The following is a 19,723-nucleotide window of genomic DNA, read 5'->3' as shown; positions in this document are numbered from 1 at the left end:
GTTCGGTAGCCAACTAAATTTAGGACTTGGATGGCATGGATGTGTGAGATACTGGTTAAAGAATAGCTTTTACTAGCCATAGTTCAGAATTTGGTTGTTCTCATATGCCATATTACAGAGTCACCCAATAGAATCTGATTAAAAAGATTACGTCCTTCCAAGTTTCACAACAGTGAATAACAAAATCAACAACAAACATTTGTATATAATATTATAAACAAGGCAGAGGCAGGGGATGCATTGTGGTGCAGCAGGTTAGGCTGCCACTTGATACACTAGCATCCCATCTCTGAGTGGTGATTTGAGTCCCTGCTGCTCAACTTCTGATCTAGCTCCTTTCTAATGTACTTGGGATAGCAGGGGAAGATGGCCCATGTATTTGGGTTCTTACCACCCACATGGAAGATCTGGATAGAGTACCCGGCTCCTGGTTTTGGTCTGGGCCAATCTTGGCTGTTGCCAGAATTTGGGCAGTGAATCAACAGACAGAAGATCTCTCTCTCTCTCTTTCTCTGCCTCTCCCTGTCACTCTTCCTTTCAAATAAATAAATAAATATTTAAAAAGAGTTAGAAACAAAAACAATTGAGGGGCATAGTCTCCCCAAATTATCGTCTTACTCATATGTGTAACAAATATAACACTCAGTTGCTCTATGCCTATAACAGCTCCAAAACATTTTTTTCCAATTTCCCCATTAAAAGTGAGTGGGCCTACATTTGTTGGTCTTTATGAACCAATAGTATCTTGCTCAAGTAATACTGTTCACGACAGCAGTTCTAGCATTTTGAATTCCTTTACATTCTCGAAAATTATTCAGGATGTCTAAGGAACTTTTATTTGTGTGAATTTTATATATATTCAACATGTTATTTATATGAGAGAAAACACCTAAATGCTTGTTGATCTAAAATAATATTGAATACAGGGTAATATAATATGAAAATGGCATAAATCTGTTCAATATCTACTTAAACTGACAGAAATACAATAGGAACAGAAAAAAAAGTAATTTCCACATTTACTTCTGTATTAAATAATTTGCAATGTGTTTGGTTGAAAGATGTGAAGAAAGCCCAGCTCCATACAGATAGGAACTTGGAGAAAGGGAAAAGCATGTTAATGGCCTTTTCAGATACTCGACATTATTCTTGTATACTACACCAAAACTGAACAAGAAGTCTCTTAACTGGCAATGTGACTCTAAACAGGTATCAATGACCTTTTTATATCTTATAAAGTCGTAAGAGAACGATTTATTTTGAAAACAACTTGACACTCTTGATGTCATAAACGCCTCTGGAACCCAGCACCCAGGGGTTCCCTGGATGGACCACGTGCCAGAGACCACTAGTTTACACTGCACTTCTTCATCAGCAGTTTAAAAATCAAATGCTGTCCCTTTCCCATTCCTAAGAATGACTTGCTTAACTGGAAGCACTGTTTAAATAATTGATTTTAACTACATGTTTAAAAAAGGCATCAGAGACTAGGTAGGTAATTATGGGGCGAAAGGTGAATCGCTTTGGAAAACAACAAACCATTGCAATCCTTACAACGTGCCCTCTGCGCTTACAGCAGCTGGTCCTCAGCTCCCCTCTTGAGCGGCTCTGGTTCACAGGGAGGCCTTGGTTGTGTGTGCCAAGGCTTCCACGGAGCCCAGCTGCATAGCTAACCACCCAATCACTTCAAGGGCAGGTTAACGGCCAACACTAAGAAACAGCGATGGTAAGGGAGGACTGCTCTTCTAAGTTTTATACAAATAACATAGCCAGGAGGCCTTTCTGCATGATTATCCCAAAGAGAAACTTTGTACTGAGTGGCCACACCGTGCAAAGACGTCTTGAACCAACCACGAAACAGTAACCCTGCCTTTGAGGAGTCTGTAGGCAAAATTTCGGCCAGGTAGGTACCCAGGGACACGAACAGGGTGGGGGGGGGGGGTGCAGCATCACCAGGGCGAGTGGCCGAAACGCAAGGGACCCACTTCCACCGCAGGCACTGGCGCGGGCCTCGGGCAAGAGGATGAGATGTGGGGCGCGGAGAAGCTGCGGCTACTACTTGGAGAATCAAACTTCCCCCAAGGAAATGCGCGTCCACCTCACATTCTCGGCCGCAGCCCCGAGTGCAGGGGGCAGGAAGACAGCAACGCTGGTCTCGGGACTCTGCCTTAGGGCAGCCCGGGGGAACCCACCGAGGCTTCGCCTCACCTGACCGTCCTGACTACGAAGTACACCAGCACCGCGCCGCTCACCACCATCAACACGGTCAGGGCTCGCTGGGTCATGGGCTTGTCGCCAGGGTTGGGGCTCACGGCGAGGCCGCCTCCCACGGAGCCTTCCCCGGCCTTCCCCGCGACCTCGTCGGCCACAAGCCCCGCCCCGGGGCTGCTGCCATTGCCGCCTTCGGGGCCCCGCGGCCCGGCGACCTCAGGCCGAGCTGGGGTGGGGCCCGGCGGCGGCGTGCGTGGCTGCGGCTCCGGAGGCCTGGGGCCCGGCGCGGCCTCGGCGGCCTGCAGCAGCACCGCCAGGGGCCCGCTCAGCGCGGGCAGCAGCAGCAGCAGGACCAGGACAGGGGCCAGGAGGCGCCCGAGACCGCAGCAGCAGCAGTGCGGGGCCTTCATCGTCCCTGGACCGCCCTCTCACCACGCGGGAGCCGCCGGGCCCGCCGCCCGGGCTGCAGGAGGCACCATGGGCGCGAAGGAGACCGAGGCAGGCCGGGCCTTGACAGGTGGCACAGGCGGCGGCGCCGGCAGCTGCTGGGAGAACCGGAAGTTCGTGCATCTCAGAGGCCGCTGCTGCTAGAGACGCTGTCGGTTGCTATCCTGTCAGGGCGGGGCGCGCTCAGTGACGTCAGAGGCGCGGGGCCGACTGCGCACGCGTCCTGGTGGAAGCAGGAAGGTTCAGACTTTGAGGTTGGTTTTGGTGCTTTGACTGTCGGGCTGAATAGGAAAAGGAGTGGTTTAAGGTGGGTAACAAAGAAAGCGGACAGACAGGATTGTGTGGCGTTTGCAGCAGCTCTGCATGCGGAAGCTGAGAAATAGGAAGCTTATTATTTGAATTCTTTGGTGCAGATCTGCAGAAACAGATTAAGTAAGCAAGATGCTTAAGAAGTTCCGCACAGTCAGCTTAGTTGCAAACTTTCAACAGGCCTTGTTTCTGCCTCCAGGCCCTGGCCCACTTTCCTCAGAGCACTTCCTGTCGAAAATTTAAGTTTCTTATCACAGCCAAGAACCTGAGGCTCCTCTCTCTGCAATGTATTCCAGCAGGCAGACAGTGTCCCTATCTCCTAGTGTCTGGGTGTGTTTAGGGGACGGGGAGATGGGAATCTACTTTCTCCCAGGTGCTGGCTTCAGGTTGTAAAAATCCTCTTGAAATCGGAAAAGGTCCCCTAAAATTTACCCTGAAATGTGGCCCCTTAAAGTTCCCTAGAAATGCTATCCGGGGTGCCACATGCGCTACTGGAATTTGGGGTGCCTTACAATTTCACTACGGGCTTATTACTAAATCCCCGCTATTAATAAGCCCGAGAGGGTTCTTGCCTAATATTTAGAGAAGAATTCTAAATACCGGCACAGATAAACGAGGCAGCATGGTACGTTTTAAGCTTTTATTTAGTAAGAAAGGTGCATAAGAGAGTGAGAGCTTTATTTAGGGGAGAGAGGTGAATAGGGGTTCATACCAAGCACCAGGAACCAGCCATGTGGATGAGCGTCTAGGCCAGGAAGCCTAGAGCACATGGCCCAAAGGCCTTGCACCCTGGAGGGGCAGGGCTACAGCAAGCCCTGTCCTGGCAAGAGGCCAGGGAAGAAGAGCTGGGGCAGAGCACACTGTGCCCTAGCCTTTTAACCCACTCCAAAGGGGAGTGCTTAATTAACCTGATTGGCTGGTGGGCACCCCTGTGTGGCCAGGTAGGGGGATAAGGCCACACAGGGGCGTGGTCTTCCAGTTCACAAATCTGACCAATTTTAACCTGTATGCCTGCCTACTTCACTCTCCTGTGAAGAAAATAGGAGAAGCTTTACTTTTCCTTTGGGTAGAGTCACTTAGCGAGCACAGGTGGCGTATGATCCTGCCATCTCAGCTCCTAAAAGCTCTCCAGGTCTTCGTTTACAACGAGTTGCCCCACTGAGTTCTGGCCCCTCTCCCCTATTGCAGTGGTCTGGAATAAAGCCTTCTCTGAGGTTTAATGCTGGCATCCACAGTAACCCCGACTTGAGCAGGTACTGACAAACAAACATCTGGGTAGGGACAGAGTTAATGTTTGTTGTTGTTGTTGTTGTTGTTGTTTGACAGGCAGAGTGGACAGTGAGAGAGAGAGACAGAGAGAAAGGTTTTCCTTTGCCGTTGGTTCACCCTCCAATGGCCGCCGTGGCCCGCACTGTGGCTGGCGCACCGCACTGATCCGATGGCAGGAGCCAGGTACTTATCCTGGTCTCCCATGGGGTGCAGGGCCCAAGTATTTGGGCCATCCTCCACTGCACTCCCTGGCCACAGCAGAGAGCTGGCCTGGAAGAGGAGCAACTGGGACAGAATCCGGCGCCCCGACCAGGACTAGAACCCTGTGTGCCAGCACCGCAAGGAGGAGGATTAGCCTAGTGAGCCACAGCGCCGGCCTGTTTGTTGTTTTTAAACACCTGTGTATTCAACAAATTGTTTAGATTCCCCGCTCTTTGCTTAGCTCTGCATCAGTTGGTGAACTGATGGGACGTGGTCTCTGCCTTCACAAAAAATTTAGTCTCAAGTGAGGATAAAATTAACCAAACTCAGTTTGAGTTCTGAAGTCTGTTACATTAGAAGGTACAAGATGCAGTTGCGTCTGCCTGGTAGAATTGCAGGGACCAGGAATCTTAATGTTAGATTCCAGGGTGAGAAGCCCATTTGTGAAACACCCCTAGTGCCAGCTTCCAACTGCCATTTACTGGTAGTAAAGTGCCATTTCTTATTCTTCATTTTCCTTACTCCAAACCTTATTCCAAACCGTATGTGGAGGACAGTTGGTATTTAGTGCCGCTGTCTCCCACATGCAGGAAAGTCCAGCATTCAACTCAATAAAAAAGGAAGGAGGGAGGACACCTACATTCTCTTTCTTCCAAAATCTGATTTTACCATTGTGTTCTTCATTATGATTAATGACATCATTCTTCTCTGAAAGGCTCAGATAAGAACAGTGTGGTCATTTATTTCCTCTGACTTCTCAACTGCAGCAACATTTGCCAGTAACTAGGACATGCAGAGACTGAGTGAAATCTCAAGAGTTGAACTAATGTTTCTAAATGGTTAGAGCAAGCTAAGGTCTCTTTCTGGAACTGCAATTCCCAACCACTTGAATCAGAATCAGAAGAAGCAATTTATTTTTTTAAAAAAGAAAAGTTAAAGTCAATATTCCAGAAATTCTGAGACAGGAGTTTTGGTAGTGGGGACGTGAACCACATGTTCATTGGTATCCTCAGGGAATTGGTCCCAGGAACCCGTGAAGACACCAAAATCCATGGATTGTATTTTTTCTTATATAAAATGATACGGTATTTACATATAATTAAGCACTTCCTCCTGTATACTTTAAAACACCTCTAGATTACTTATAATACCTAAATATCATGTAAATACTGTGTAAATCAGCACATTGATTGTGACAAGTATACTAATAGAGTTTAATAATTGGAGAAGTAGGTTGAGGGGCAAAGGAGAACTCTTTATTAACTGCCTCAAAATTTTGGTTTGTAAATTGGATATCCTGAAATAAAATGTTCAAAAATAAATAGTTGTTATACTGTATTTTTTATGGGATAAGCCTGTACAGATATGATTTTTTTCCCAACTATTTTCCATGCACAGTTGGTTGAATCTGCCAATGAAGAACTTGCAGATAGATTTGGAGGGTCACTGTACTTCCATAAAAGATGGCTGAGGTACTGTATTGCTTAACAAATTGGAGTATTGATATTCTCTCAGAATGTACATAGTTAAGTTATTCAATGCAGATTTCTTGTTGAAGACTACTTCTGTGTGTATCTAAAAATCTCTAGTACTTGATACAACTGTTTTCAAGCCAAGTGGTGATGAGGAAATGGATATGTTGATATTATTAGAAAACTTATACTTAGTTTGACAACCTATATTGTAATATATGTTTTACTCTGAGAATTGTCACATTATCTTGCATAAACACAATATATCTTCTCATGGGTAAATTGTTTTTTATTTCTGTGAGGAACAAGAATATATGGTTGTGACAAAATGACTTGCAAACAATAAGGTATTCTTCAAAGAGCAAAATAATTTCCACGAGAGCTGGCGCTGCGGCTCAGTAGGCTAGTCCTCCGCCTTGTGGCGCCGGCACACCAGGTTCTAGTCCCTGTCGGGGCGCTGGATTTTGTCCCGGTTGCCCCTCTTCCAGGCCAGCTCTCTGCTGTGGCCAGGCAGTGCAGTGGAGGATGGCCCAAGTGCTTGGGCCCTGCACCCCATGGAAGACCAGGAGAAGTAGCTGGCTCCTGCCTTCAGATAGGCGCGGTGTGCCGGCCGCAGCGGCCATTGGAGGGTGAACCAACGGCAAAGGAAGACCTTTCTCTCTGTCTCTCTCTCTCACTGTCCACTCTGCCTGTCAAAAAAATAATAATAATTTCCACGTGTTTTGCCTGCTTAAGATCACTGTTGTTGAGGGCTGGAAAAATCTACTTATTTCTTATTTGTTATTTCAAAAAATGTCTGAACTTGAAAAGTTTACATAGGCTATAATATGTAAGGATTTATGTGCATATGAAAATAGAAAGTGCTGAGAACCAAGCAGATTAATATATAGCCCTGGCAAAATAAAAATGATTAGTTGTCACATGTAGGAAGCAGAAAAGTGTGAATTCATGGAAACTATGTTAGAGATGTGAACAGGGTGTGACAACTTCTGGATGCAGGTTGTGAGGAACAGGAAAGAGAATCTTAAATTTTATTAGAAATGAAAATGACCATAGAGCTTGTTAAAAATGCATATATCTGACCCTTCTAATTCACGGTTTCTCTATCTTTGGATTCAGCCAGCTACAGATTGAAACTATTTGGGGCAAAAAATTGTATCTGTTCTGAACATGGACTTTTTTTGTCCTTACTACTTAAACAATGTAGTATAATAAGTATTTCTATAGCATTTACATTTTCCTAGGAATCAAGCCATGGTTTAGAGATGATTTAAAGTATCCTGAAGGATGTGTTTAGGTTATATGTAAATGTTATGCCACTCTATATAAGGTAGTTGAGCAGATGCTGATTTTGGTATTTATAGGATGTTCTGGAAACTGTACAGTTAAGCCCTGGACTGCTGAATAAAACCTGAAGTCTTCAATATTAGACTGAATAACAATTGTGAATATTAATTAAATATCTAAAATGTGCCAGATATCATGCTGTCAAATATGAAGTGATTATCTTAGTTAATTCTTGAAATCTCTCATAATTGTTTCTATTTTACAGTTGAGGAGACTGTGACATGGGGTAATTAATTTGACCAAAACCCATGTGATTAGAAGTAACAGAACTGGATGTTGAACTCCAATAGTCTAACAGTTGAGACGGGCTATTAATAACTATGAGATTTTATTTTCTTAATTAAGCATTTTTCATGGTTTGATTCTAGTTTATTTTCTCAGCCATAAGAATCTCTGTGTAATGCAGCCAATCAATGTTTCCTTTTCACGTGTCTTTGGTCAAGCTAGAGTCAACTGACTCAAGCTGACTTTGGCTGTGCTTTGTTCTAAGCCACAGGTTTAGTTCAAGTTTACAGATCTCTCCCACATTCTTCTAGGATTAGAGGGATGCCTGGGTCAGGACTTCATAAGGATGTGTTTAGGACTTCTGGGCAGTGAGGGAGAGCTGAAAGGGATGGAGAAAAGGAGTTATGTCACATTCTCTCTCTCCCTCTCCCTCGGCCCCCCTCCCCCATCTCTCTTTCTCTCCTTCAAAACATATATATCAAAATGGGCTTAAACAGGAGAAAGATTTTTTCCAATTTTTTTGGTCTTCTATTTCTATCTTTAATGTTCCATAATTTTTTTTGACAGGCAATGTTAGTCCATAGTTTCACATGGACCATCCTGTTTACTTTTGTGGAGTCATTTTCTACCTCTGTTCTTGAGAAAATTATAATTTTTGTTGATCTCTTTTCTGAATTTCTGTAAATTGATGGGAGACTATTTCTTTTTTACAGTTGAGGAGACTGTGACATGGGGTAATTAATTTGACCAAAACCCATGTGATTAGAAGTAGCAGAGCTGGATGTTGAACTCCAATAGTCTAACAGTTGAGACGGGCTATTAATAATGAGGAGTTATGTGTGTATATATCTCTAGCAATGGGAACTATGGCTTGTCCATAAGCCCTACCTAATGCCCTGGACATGCAACTCACAGAGCAACTTCTAGATTCCAGGGAACCTGGGGGTTTTGGCATACAATTGGAAATATTCTAATATCCAAAAAATTGTGTTTATGTTAGCAAGGAGAAAGAACAACATTAAGAGATATTCCATGTTCAGTTAACATACTAGACAACAGAGGTCAAATATTCCCTCGTGTCAACATATCCTTGTTTTTTCATAACGGATGGGGCTCAGCTGTAACGGTCATTCATAGTCACAACTGATGGAAGGAATCTCATACTCTCATACTTTAAATAGCAAAAAGCTGCCATATCAGGTGACCAAAGTCCACAGGGAAGAGTTCAATGGACCAGAAAAGATAATGTGAAGAGACTGTAAAGCAGGAGGCAAAAACTGAAAAGTGTATGAAAAGCCAGAACTGAAGGAAGAGTTGGAGCATCAGAAAGACATCTAAAAGACAATAGCTCAAAATTCTGAGTAGAAGAGTACCATTGGAGTAAACATAGAATAACTAAGAAAGAATAAGTGTGCATTTTAGGATTAGATATCTGAGACAAATTGGCCATCAGCATGGGCTATGGTGCTGGAAGGGAAAGAAACGTGGGAGCCTCACTGTTGCTCACGGTTTGCTTGAGAGCAAAATCACAGTACTGCTCTAAATTCACTTTCACAAAGCTTAAAATCAAGCCTAACAGGATTTTTAGAGGAAACCAGGTTTAGAAATAGTCTCCCATCAGTTTACAGAAATTCAGAAAAGAGCTCAACAAAAATTATAATTTTCTCAAGAACAGAGGTAGAAAATGACTCCACAAAAGTAAACAGGATGGTCCATGTGAAACTATGGAATACAATTACCCTGTTTAAGCCCATTTTGATATATATGTTTTGAAGGAGAGAAAGAGAGATGGGGGAGGGGGCCGAGGGAGAGGGAGAGAGAGAATGTGACTACAAAATATTTTTGGATATTGATGGATAAAAACACTGACTTAAAATATCAAGATCAGAGACAAATGATCAAAATAACTAAAAAGGAACACATTTAGTTATATCAGAGTGACACGGAAAGTCATGGACATCAAATTCTAAAATGGAAAAATCTTCAAAGCAGCCAGAAAGAAAAGATGTGTTACATACAGAACAGTAATACAAATGAAGGCATACTTTGTCAGAAAATATGGCCACTAGAAAATAATGCAGTAGCATCTTTAAGGGGCTAAAAGAAAACAAAATGTTATACATCTTGAATTCTATATTCAGTGGAATTATTCTCCAAAAAAATATGGTGAAACAAAAATGTTTTCAGACATGTGAAAGCTGAGGAAATTCATCTCAAGCTGACCATATTATAAGAAGTAACAAACAGTATTCTCTTGCTGAATGGAAATGCTATAAGATACAAATTTCAATTTACAACAAGAGGCTAGCAAGTAGATAAGAAAAATCAGTGTATAAACATGAAAACCACTTTTTTCTTCCCTTGCATTTTGTAACAATAACAGAATACTTTTCAAAATAATATTACAAGGCCACATTTTCAAGGAAAATTTTAATACAATTTAAAATACGGCAGTTACATAAAGGAAGAGACATACTTACAGGAAATGAACATGTACTGCTTTCTTGTTTTTAAGAAGGATGGAGGAAGAAAAGGAGAGAGGCGGCGAGTGAGGGAGTGAGAAAACTTTCCTGTTTGCTGATTTACCTCCCTAATGACAAGACCTGGGCAAGGTAGAAACTAGGAATCAGGAAGTCAGTCCAGGTCTCCCACATGAAAAGCATGAACCCAGTTACTTGTGCTATCATTGCTTCTTCCCAGGGTATGAATTAGGAAGTTGAAATCAGGAGCTGGAGCAGGGGATTGAACCAAGGTACTCTGTGTGCAATGTAGATGTCTTAAACTCTTGACCAAACACTTATTCTGCATACTGCTTTTCATTTGTTTAATATGACATGATTGGCATGAATCTTCACATGTTAAGTGAGAAGTAGGATGTTTACAAATAGGACCCTGCTGCCTAACTGCTACTACATTTGTAAAATAGGAAATGTCAGATATGAATTGGAATTTGTGAATTAGGAAAATCAAAAAACTGGGACTAAAGAAGATTGAAGTGGCACAAATATTGGTTCTAAATAGATTTCTAAAAAGAGAGTTTTTTTATTTGAAAGGCAGAGTAAAAGAGATGGAAAGATAGATAGAAAGAAAGAAATCTTTCATTAGCTGGCTCAATTCCTAAATGGCTGTGATGGTTGCTGCTGGACCAGGTTGAAGCTAGGAGCCTGGAACTTCATCTGGGTCTCCCGCATGGATGGCATGGATGGCAGGGACCCACGTAGTTGGACCATCTTCTGCACAATAGCAGGAAGCTGGAATGGAAGCAGAGTAGCTGGGACTTGAATTGGCACTCTGCTATGGGATGCAAAGTTGTAGGTGACAGCTTAACCTGAAGTGCCACAATACCAGCCCCAGACTTATTGTTAAATGAAAGATGAATATCATTAGAGTTATAGTAAGCATTAGCAAAGGTTGAAAAAAGTTATATCTTTAAAAAATATATAAATAATTAAAAGTAAACAAAAAATCCTTTTATACTTTTCAGACAGTGGATCATACAAGTGCCATCTTCCTGTTAAGATTACTGATTCATTGACTTACTTTATCAATGTTTGGAAATTTTAAGTGTAAAGAAGCAATAATTCTACCATCCTGAAAATTTCAAATATTCCATGTGAGCCTGTAGATATATGTATATTTTATTCATATATTTTAACAGTATATGGTATATATAATTGGTATTCTGTTGTTAATTTTATATCAGAAATGTACTATTTGTCTAAAATATTTTTGTGAAAATATTTTTTCACTTTTTTTAAATTTGAGAGGCACTCCCATCTGCTGGTGCACTCCTCAAGGCACAACACCTTGGGGCTGGGGCCAGTGCCATGGTACAGTAGGTTAATCCTCTGCCTGCAGCACCAGCATCCCAGATAGGCACTGGTTCTAGTCCCATCTGCTCATCTTCCAATCCAGCTCCCTGCTGTGGCCTGGGAAAATAGTAGATGATGACCCAAATCATTGGGCCCCTGCACCCATGTTGGAGACAGGGAAGAAGCAACTGGCTTCTGATTGGTGCAGCTCCAGCTATTGCAGCCATTTGAGGAGTGAAACAACAGAAGGAACACCTTTCTCTATGTCTTTACCACTCTTTGTAACTATCTTTCAAATAAATTAAGAAAAAAATCTTTAAAAAAAAAAAAGGAAACTGCCTGTTAAAGTCCTTTGCTCATTTCTTAACTGGATTGTTTGTTTTGTTGTTGAGTTTCTTTAGCTCTTTATAGATCCTGAATATTCTTTATACAATGTACAGTGTGCAAATATTTTCTCCTATTTTGTCAGTTGCCTCTTTGTTGGCTGTTTCTTTTACAGTACAGAAGCTTCTGAGCTTGATGTAATCATATTTGTCAATTTTGGCTTTGATTTCCTGTGCTTCTGGGGTCTTTTCCAAGAAATCTTTGCATATGCTATGTCTTCCAGCACTTCCCCAATGTTCTCATATATCAGGTTGTGGATTTAGGTCTTTGATCCACTTTGAGTGGATTTTTGTGTAAGGTGTAAGGAAAAGGCCTTGCTTCATACTTCTGCACATGGAGATCTAGTTTTCCCAGCAACATTTGTTGAATAGATTGTCTTTGCTCCAGGTACTGATTTTAGCTCCTTTATCAAAGATAATTTGGTTGTAGAGGTGTGGACTGATTTCTGGAGTTTCTATTCTGTTCCGTTGGTCTACCCATGTGTTTTTCATTATAACTGCCCTGTAGTATGTCTTAGAATATGGCATTGCAATGCCAACAGCTTTGTTCTTGTTATATAAGATTGCTTTAGCCATTTAGGGTCTCTTGTGTTTCCAATTGAATTTCAGCATCACTTTTTCTTCACCTGAGAAGAATGTAATTGGTGTTTTAATTGGAATTGCCTTAAATCTGTAGATTGCTTTTGGTAGTATGGGCTTTTTGATGACACTGATTATTCTAATCCAGGAAAAAGATTTTTCCATTTTTTTGGTCTTCTATTTCTATCTTTAATGTTCCATAAATTTTTTTGACAGGCAATGTTAGAGAGAGAGACAGAGAGAAGGGTCTTCCTTCCGTTGGTTCACCCCACAAATGGCTGATACAGCCGGCACGCTGCGCCAATCCGAAGCCAGGAGTCAGGTACTTCCTCCTGGTCTTCCATGAGGGTGCAGGGCCCAAGCACTTGGGCCATCCTCCACTGCCTTCCTGGGCCACAGCAGAGAGCTGGACTGGAAGAGGAACAACCAGGACAGAACCAGCGCCCCAAACGGGACTAGAACCTGGAGTGCTGGCGCTGCAGGTGGAGAATTAGCCTAGTGAGCCACGGTGCCGGACTAACGTTCCATAATTTTTATCATAGAGATCTTTGATATTGATATCTTTGGTTAAATTTATCCCAAGGTATTTAAATTTTTTGTAGGTATTGTGGATGGGATTGATCTTAGAAGTTCTTTTTCAGCCATGGCATTGTCTGTGTATATAAAGGCTATTGACTTGTGAGTGTTGATTTTATATCATGCTACTTTACCAAACTCTCCTATGAGTTCCTTATAGTCTCTTAGTGGCGTCTTTTAGATCCCTTATATAAAGAATCATGTCATCTGAAATAAGGATAGTTTGACTTCTTCCTTCCCAATTTGTATTCCCTTGATTTCTTTTTCTTGCCTAATGGCTCTAGCTACAATTTCCAGGACTATCTTGAATAGCAGTAATGAAACTGGGCATCCTTGTCTGACTCCAGATCTTAGTGGGAATGCTTCCAACTTTATCCCATTCTGTAGGATTGTGTTGAGGAATGTTTCTTCAATACCCAATTTGAGATTTTCATCATGAAAGAATGTTGTATTTTATCAAATGCTTTCTCTGTATCTATTGAGATATTCATAAATTTACCCTCAGTTTGTTAATATGATGTATCACATGTGTTGATTTGTGAATGTTGAACCATCCTTGCATACCCAGGATAAATCCCACTTGGTCTGGGTGAATGATCTTTCTGATGTGTTGTTGGAATTAATTGACTAGTATTTTGTTGAAGATTTGCTTTTGGGGTTAGGCTGTTTGTGTATCAAACACAGGTAATTCAATGAAAATATTTATCAAATGTTAACAACCTTGGGAAAAGTATTGACCATTTCCTCATCTTGGAATGGCAGGAACTGAGTTGATCCGAAGCTGGGAGCAAGGAGCTTCTTTTGGGTCTCCCACTTGAGTACAGGGGCCCAAGGACTTGGGCTATCCTCTGCTGCTTTCCCACACAGTGGGGAGCTGGATTGGAAGTAGAGTAGCAGGGACTTGAACCAACACACATATGGGAGGACAACAACACACATAAGCACAGAAGGCTGGGACTTTAATCCTCTGTGCCACAGTGCCAGCCCTTGAACAGGCATTTTTAAAAGAGGAAATCCAAATGGCCATCAGACACATGAAAAAATGCTCAGGATCACTTGCCATAAGAGAAATGAAAATCAAAACCACAATGAGATTTCATCTCACCCCAGTTAGAATGGCTTTCATATAGAAATAAACAAACAACAAATTCTGGTGAGGATGTGGGGAATAAGGTACCCTAGTCCACTGTTGGTAGGAATGTAAACTAGTAAAGCCATTGTGAAAAACAGTATGTAGATACCTCAGAAATCTGCATATGGAACTGCCATATGACACAGACATCCCAGGGAATTTACCCAAAGAAATGAATTCAACATATGAAAGAGTTTTTGTACCCCCATGTTATTGCAACTCAATCCATAATAGCTAAGATATGTAAACAACTCAGATGTCCATCAACTGATGAATGAATAAAGAAATTATCTGTACACCATGGAATACTACATAGCAGTAAAAATAAATTAAATCCTGTCATTTGCAAAAAAAAAAAAAATGGATGCAACTGGAAACCATTATACTTAGTGAAATAATACATTCTCAAAAAACAAATACCATATGTTCTCCCTGATCTGTGGTAATTGACAGAGTACCTAATAGGTAATCTTTGAAGTGGCAATGACACTTTGAGATGTGATGATTTCGAACAGCCGTTTTCTTGACTGTTGAGCAACATTTTTTTTCCTCATGCTACTTGTTGAACTCTTTATTTAGTGTAGGATTAATCTTCTGAGTATAACGTTAATCAAAAATAGATCTTTGAGCCGGCGCCCCGGCTCACTAGGCTAATCCTCCACCTTGCGGCACTGGCACACCGGGTTCTAATCCCAGTCGGGGCACTGGATTCTGTCCCAGTTGCCCCTCTTCCAGGCCAGCTCTCTGCTGTGGCCAGGGAGTGCAGTGGAGGATGGCCCAAGTGCTTGGGCCCTGCACCCCATGGGAGACCAGGAGAAGTACCTGGCTCCTGCCATTGGATCAGCGCAGTGCGCCGGCCACGGCGGCCATTGGAGGGTGAACCAACGGCAAAGGAAAACCTTTCTGTCTCTCTCTCACTGTCCACTCTGCCTGTCAAAAAAAAAAAAAATAGATCTTTGTGAAAAATAAGAATGGGGGGGAGGGGGCTGGTGCTGTGCTGTAGCAGGTAAAGCTGCTGCCTGCAGTGCCAGCATCCCATATGGGCACCACTTGGAGACCCTCCTGCTCCACTTCCAGTCCAGTTCTCTGCTCTGGCCTGAGAAAGCAGTAGAAGATGACCCAAGTCCTTGGGCCCGTGCACCCGCATGCGAGACCCAGAAGAAGCTCCTGGCTCTTGGCTTTGGACGGGCTCAGCTCCAACCATTGCGGCCAATCAGTGGATAGAAGTGGATAGAAGACTTCTCTGTCTCTCTGTCTCTCTCTCCCTCTGCCTCTGCCTCTCTGTAACTCTGCCTTCAAATAAATAAATAAATATTTAAAAAAACGATTGGATATAGGAGGAAGAAGAAGGATGGAGTGAATGCAACAGGGTGGGTAGGGTGTGAATAATCACTATGTTCCTAAATTTGTTTATGTGAAATGCATGAAGTTTGTATACCTTAAATAAAATGTTTCTGGAAAAAAAAAGACATGGAATGTTTTGTCAAATTGTCTTTTACTTGGGTTCTCAAAATGCAGTATGTATTTCTCTTTGTTGTATCCTTTATGCCAATCTCTTGACAAAATAATTTCTTAGATGTGTATGGTGGTATCTTAGCTTTAACGTTGGGACTCTGATAGCTGACATAGTTCAATATGCAGACCATGGGAGACTGTGGGTGACGCTCAAACTGACTTCCTGCCACCCATGTGGGAGAACTTAATTGAGTTCCCTATTCCCTGCTTAGGCTGGGAGAGGCATTTTGTGAGTGAACAATTCTTTCTCTCCTTCTGTCTCCCTCTTGACTCTCAAATAAATTTTGAAAATATAAAAAGAAAAAATAGAAACTGCTATTTCCAGTCATTTTTACACAAATAAAAGATAATTCATTTTTTCAAGATAAATGAAATCAATTTTTATTAAAAATCACACTTTAATTAGCAAAAAATAAAAAAGTAAGAAATACCATGCATTAAGCTCTTGTAGATCAAATTACATCTATCTGTCAGCTACAGAATTAACTGGTAGGCAGTTTAAAACTTCTGTATAAGTACTGTGGGGACAGGAATTTCCAACTGCCCCTGATATCAAAAACAATATCCTGCATGTTATTGGTATTCAAGAATTTTTGGTTAGTTGACAGAATTAATTAGAAAGTAAATTTCCAATTTTGAATTTAGAACACTGTTCATAATGTTTCTTTTCTGCATGTATTAGAACTCTCTGAGAAATAAAAATGATGGAAAAATACTATGTAAATTCTTCTGATTAATCAACTCCCATATTTAAATAATAGAAATTAACACTAAACAGACTTTTGTATATTTAAATATACAGAATATAATGGGTACTTGTAAAATGTTAACACCTTAAATTCTGTAGAAGAGAAAAGGGATGGCAACCAATCTGTCTGTTCCTTCAGGAATACCCTGGAATTGTTTTAAATCTGTTGGGTGAGGTTGGGGTTAGGGAGGATGGATTAACCTATGTCTAAAAAAACATTGAGACAGCTGGCTTGTCCACATACCTAGGCACAGCAGAGTAGACACAAGGCACAGCTCATAAGCGGTTCAGAATTTTACTCTCTGCACTGCCTCTGAGTATGCTTCTTGGATTACTTAGGTTGCTATTGAAGATGCATACCCTGTACTTGGCTTGCATCCTGTCCTAGTGCACTGCAATATCAAGAAAGAGCTCTGTAGATTACAGAAAATGTAACTATTAACTAAAATTTCCTTGTGCCTTGCTGTATTTGTGTGATACATCACTGAATAGAGAAAAAAGTAAGTTAAAGGAGGCAGATACTGGGAATTCTAGTGCTAGCATCTGCATAGTTCCTATGTTTTGTTTAAAAACATCTCTATTCAACATGAATCCCTGGAGGACACTGATAAATATAGCAGTTCTAAAACATACACTGGACATCCTGTTTGTGCGAACTACATATTCTCTCACAGTGAAAGCAAATAAGAGGAAAAGCAAATTCAGTGCTTTAAAGGCTTCCTGTGGAATCTGAGGACAAGGAGGTTTAGTAACTAATTTTCTAAGATGAGCTGGGAACAAAAGGAGGTCAAGGCTTCTCCAAACTTATTTGAAGAGATTCTCACTCCTGACCTAATGTAGACCCAAATATCCTGAAGGATAGAGAAAGAGACTTGATTGAGGATGGCTGAAGGCCAAGACAAAGAAAAAAATGCAACCCATTTCAAATCTGTATCCTTGCAAGGTTAGATTCAATAAAATGGTTGCAGTACGATGCAAGTTTTTTCGTGATGGTTTTTGGGAAACCTGCTGTGAAAAAGGACTATTAGCAGTGCAATGCCACATTGCACATACCTAGGTGCTGGGCTGCCAGGTCAGAGCAAACTTACACGCAGAATTCCTCTTTGGAAAACGAAAGTCATATTGGGTGCAACGTTGAAGCATCTGTTTCACAAAGCATAAATAATCTAAAAAAATTTGGTTAAGTGATAGTAGTCACATCTATAATATTCAGATATTACTAGCATTTTCTTAGCCTTGGCTGTGTAAAGCTATACAATATAGTGGTAAATCATACAAATCTATATTAGCTGAAGTTAGTTACATAAATCAATTTATGATTTAACATTATTATATTAAACTTATGATGTAATCTAATAGAAAGGCATCTCCAAGATGATCTAATTAAACTTTATCAAAATGATTATTTATTGCTTATTAAATGCTGAAAAATTAAACCAAAATGCAATAGCTTAAACTCCACTATTATCACTGAAAAAATTAAATTTCTGCTTTCATTTTGTCTTATTGGAAAATGATTCATTCATATTTATATTTTAATCATTAAGAAAATTAAGATAATATTAATAGAAAAATTATAAGTTTGAATAATTTTACTGTGATTTCAGACAATAACTTCAAATGTGAATTTTTCAGCAATCTATTATTTTTCCCTAATTCAATGAATATCCCATGCTATCAAGCCATTTCCCTAAAATTTTAATTCATTTAAATGAAAAGTTTAATTGAATTTTCATATTATGCTTATTTTCTTAACTGATTCTCCCTGAAAATTGGGAAGATAATTATCAACACCATATTAATTTACCTTTTAGGAGTTAAATTTATATATATTTTATATATAAATGTAAACATATATTTATATTAGGTATAATATATTTATATGTATTATTTATATAATTATATATTTTATTAAATATAGTATATTTATATATAGAGAGAGAGAGAGAAAGAAAGAGTGAGAGATCAACTCTAGAACGATCCTTGAGAGTAGGGGCAATAGTACCAGTATCACTTGGGGACTTGTGAGCAATGAAAATTATGAGATGCCAATGCAAGCAATGAGTGAGAAATAATAATGGAGTTGTACTCAGCAATTTGTGCTTTTAGAAGCACCCTGTGGTTCTGAAGCTTAAGAGCCACTGCAGGTAGAATATTGTAACTGTGAGAAGAATAGAACAGTATGAAAAGGTTAGTTGTCTCTGTAAATTAAAACTTACAGTGAAAAATGTTTTCAGCCTTGGCTACCCAAAAAATACTCTGATGCCAAGGCCACAACTCCAATCCACCAAGTGAGACTCTCTGAGGAGTGCATCTCATATATATTGTAAAGTATCCCAGATTGTTAAAAACTACAGTCAGATTTGGGAATCTATGGAGTGAGCTTTGGAAAGAGTAGTGCCCTATAACAGCTATAAAGATTCTTTGTAAGGATTTCAGTCACCATTTCAGGGATAGCAGATATAAGTATTTTAATCCTCTTCAATAAAGTATTGTTAGTGTCTTTAACTTTATTGGCTGTTTAGTGTTATTCTTTTAACTTACATATCTATGATGATTATTGATATCTTTTAGATATTAAAAAGTAAAATATATAATTATTAATTATTAAATTTCAAACAGAAAAATAAGAATATCAATGGAAAGAGATATAGATTCCAAAGATTTACTAAGATAATGAAACTATAGAAACCCTTGAGGATGATTGATTATTAAACAGATGATTTTGATAAAATCAACTAATGGGAAGTGTGGGGAGCAACTCGGACTGGACTGAGTTACCGGAATTAAGACTTATTCTATGCATCTGCTCTTCCACAATATGGCGCTGGGAGAGGAGAAAACAGCTTCTACGCAGCTGCCTCCAGTTCAACCAATAAACTGTAGGACCTGCTCCTGATTGGAGGAGAGCAGCGTACTCGGCGTGTGGGTAGCAGAGCACGGATTGGCGGAAGAGGACTATAAAGGAGGAGAGAGACAACATGCACCAGGAACATCTAAGGGGAACATCTGAAGGAACACCTGTGCAGCCCCCGAGAGAGCCGGCCGGCGGTGTGCCGCTCCCCTGCGGAAGTGGGGAAAGTGGCTAGGGGGAACCGCCCTTCCACGGAGGTGGAAGGGACAGTAGCCAACCCGGGAAGAACCAGCAGCAAACCCGGGGAGGGCCGAGCAGATAAAAGAACAACTCAGGGTCCTGTGTCGTTCCTCCACGAAGAGGGGGAGCGACAGGAAGGAGATAACTACACATTTTATAACACATACACCTAAGTCAAATCCAGATTAGTAAAATTAATCTAGTCTTTTTAATGAAAACTCTGCCACAGATGAACATTTATTTCATGATAAGTAATAGATTTTTTTCAAATAAAAACAATCTAAATTATAAAAGGAAATATTGGAACATATTGCCACATGAAATTCATGAGCCAGTAAACTTAGTAAAAATGCAAATGCAGAAGATAGCATTTAACATTCATAAATATATGAAGATCTTTTAT

At 40.7% G+C, this 19,723-nt stretch overlaps 1 protein-coding gene and 1 long non-coding RNA gene across 3 annotated transcripts in view; one reads left to right on the top strand and one right to left on the bottom strand.

Annotated features, from left to right (window-relative positions):
- The window catches only part of FAM174A (family with sequence similarity 174 member A), a 46,160-nt gene extending 43,356 nt beyond the window's left edge, over positions 1–2,804 (bottom strand). Inside the window, exon 1 of one of the 2 annotated variants that reach the window (XM_002713935.5) lies at positions 2,209–2,804. In XM_002713935.5, the coding sequence (XP_002713981.2) occupies positions 2,209–2,621 (413 nt within the window). In that variant the 5' untranslated portion in view covers positions 2,622–2,804. The remainder of the gene's footprint in view (positions 1–2,208) is intronic. The other variant, XM_008261970.4, reaches the window with a different exon arrangement.
- Positions 1,318–19,723, top strand: part of LOC127492774 (uncharacterized) — a 182,790-nt gene continuing 164,384 nt past the window's right edge. The window contains exon 1 of the long non-coding RNA XR_007922530.2: positions 1,318–1,903. This is a non-coding gene — a long non-coding RNA (uncharacterized lncRNA). The remainder of the gene's footprint in view (positions 1,904–19,723) is intronic.

This window comes from Oryctolagus cuniculus, chromosome 14 (assembly GCF_964237555.1).
Source record: "Oryctolagus cuniculus chromosome 14, mOryCun1.1, whole genome shotgun sequence".
In the NCBI taxonomy this organism is placed as follows: Eukaryota; Metazoa; Chordata; class Mammalia; order Lagomorpha; family Leporidae; genus Oryctolagus; species Oryctolagus cuniculus.
This window is presented reverse-complemented; position numbering and strand designations above follow the sequence as displayed.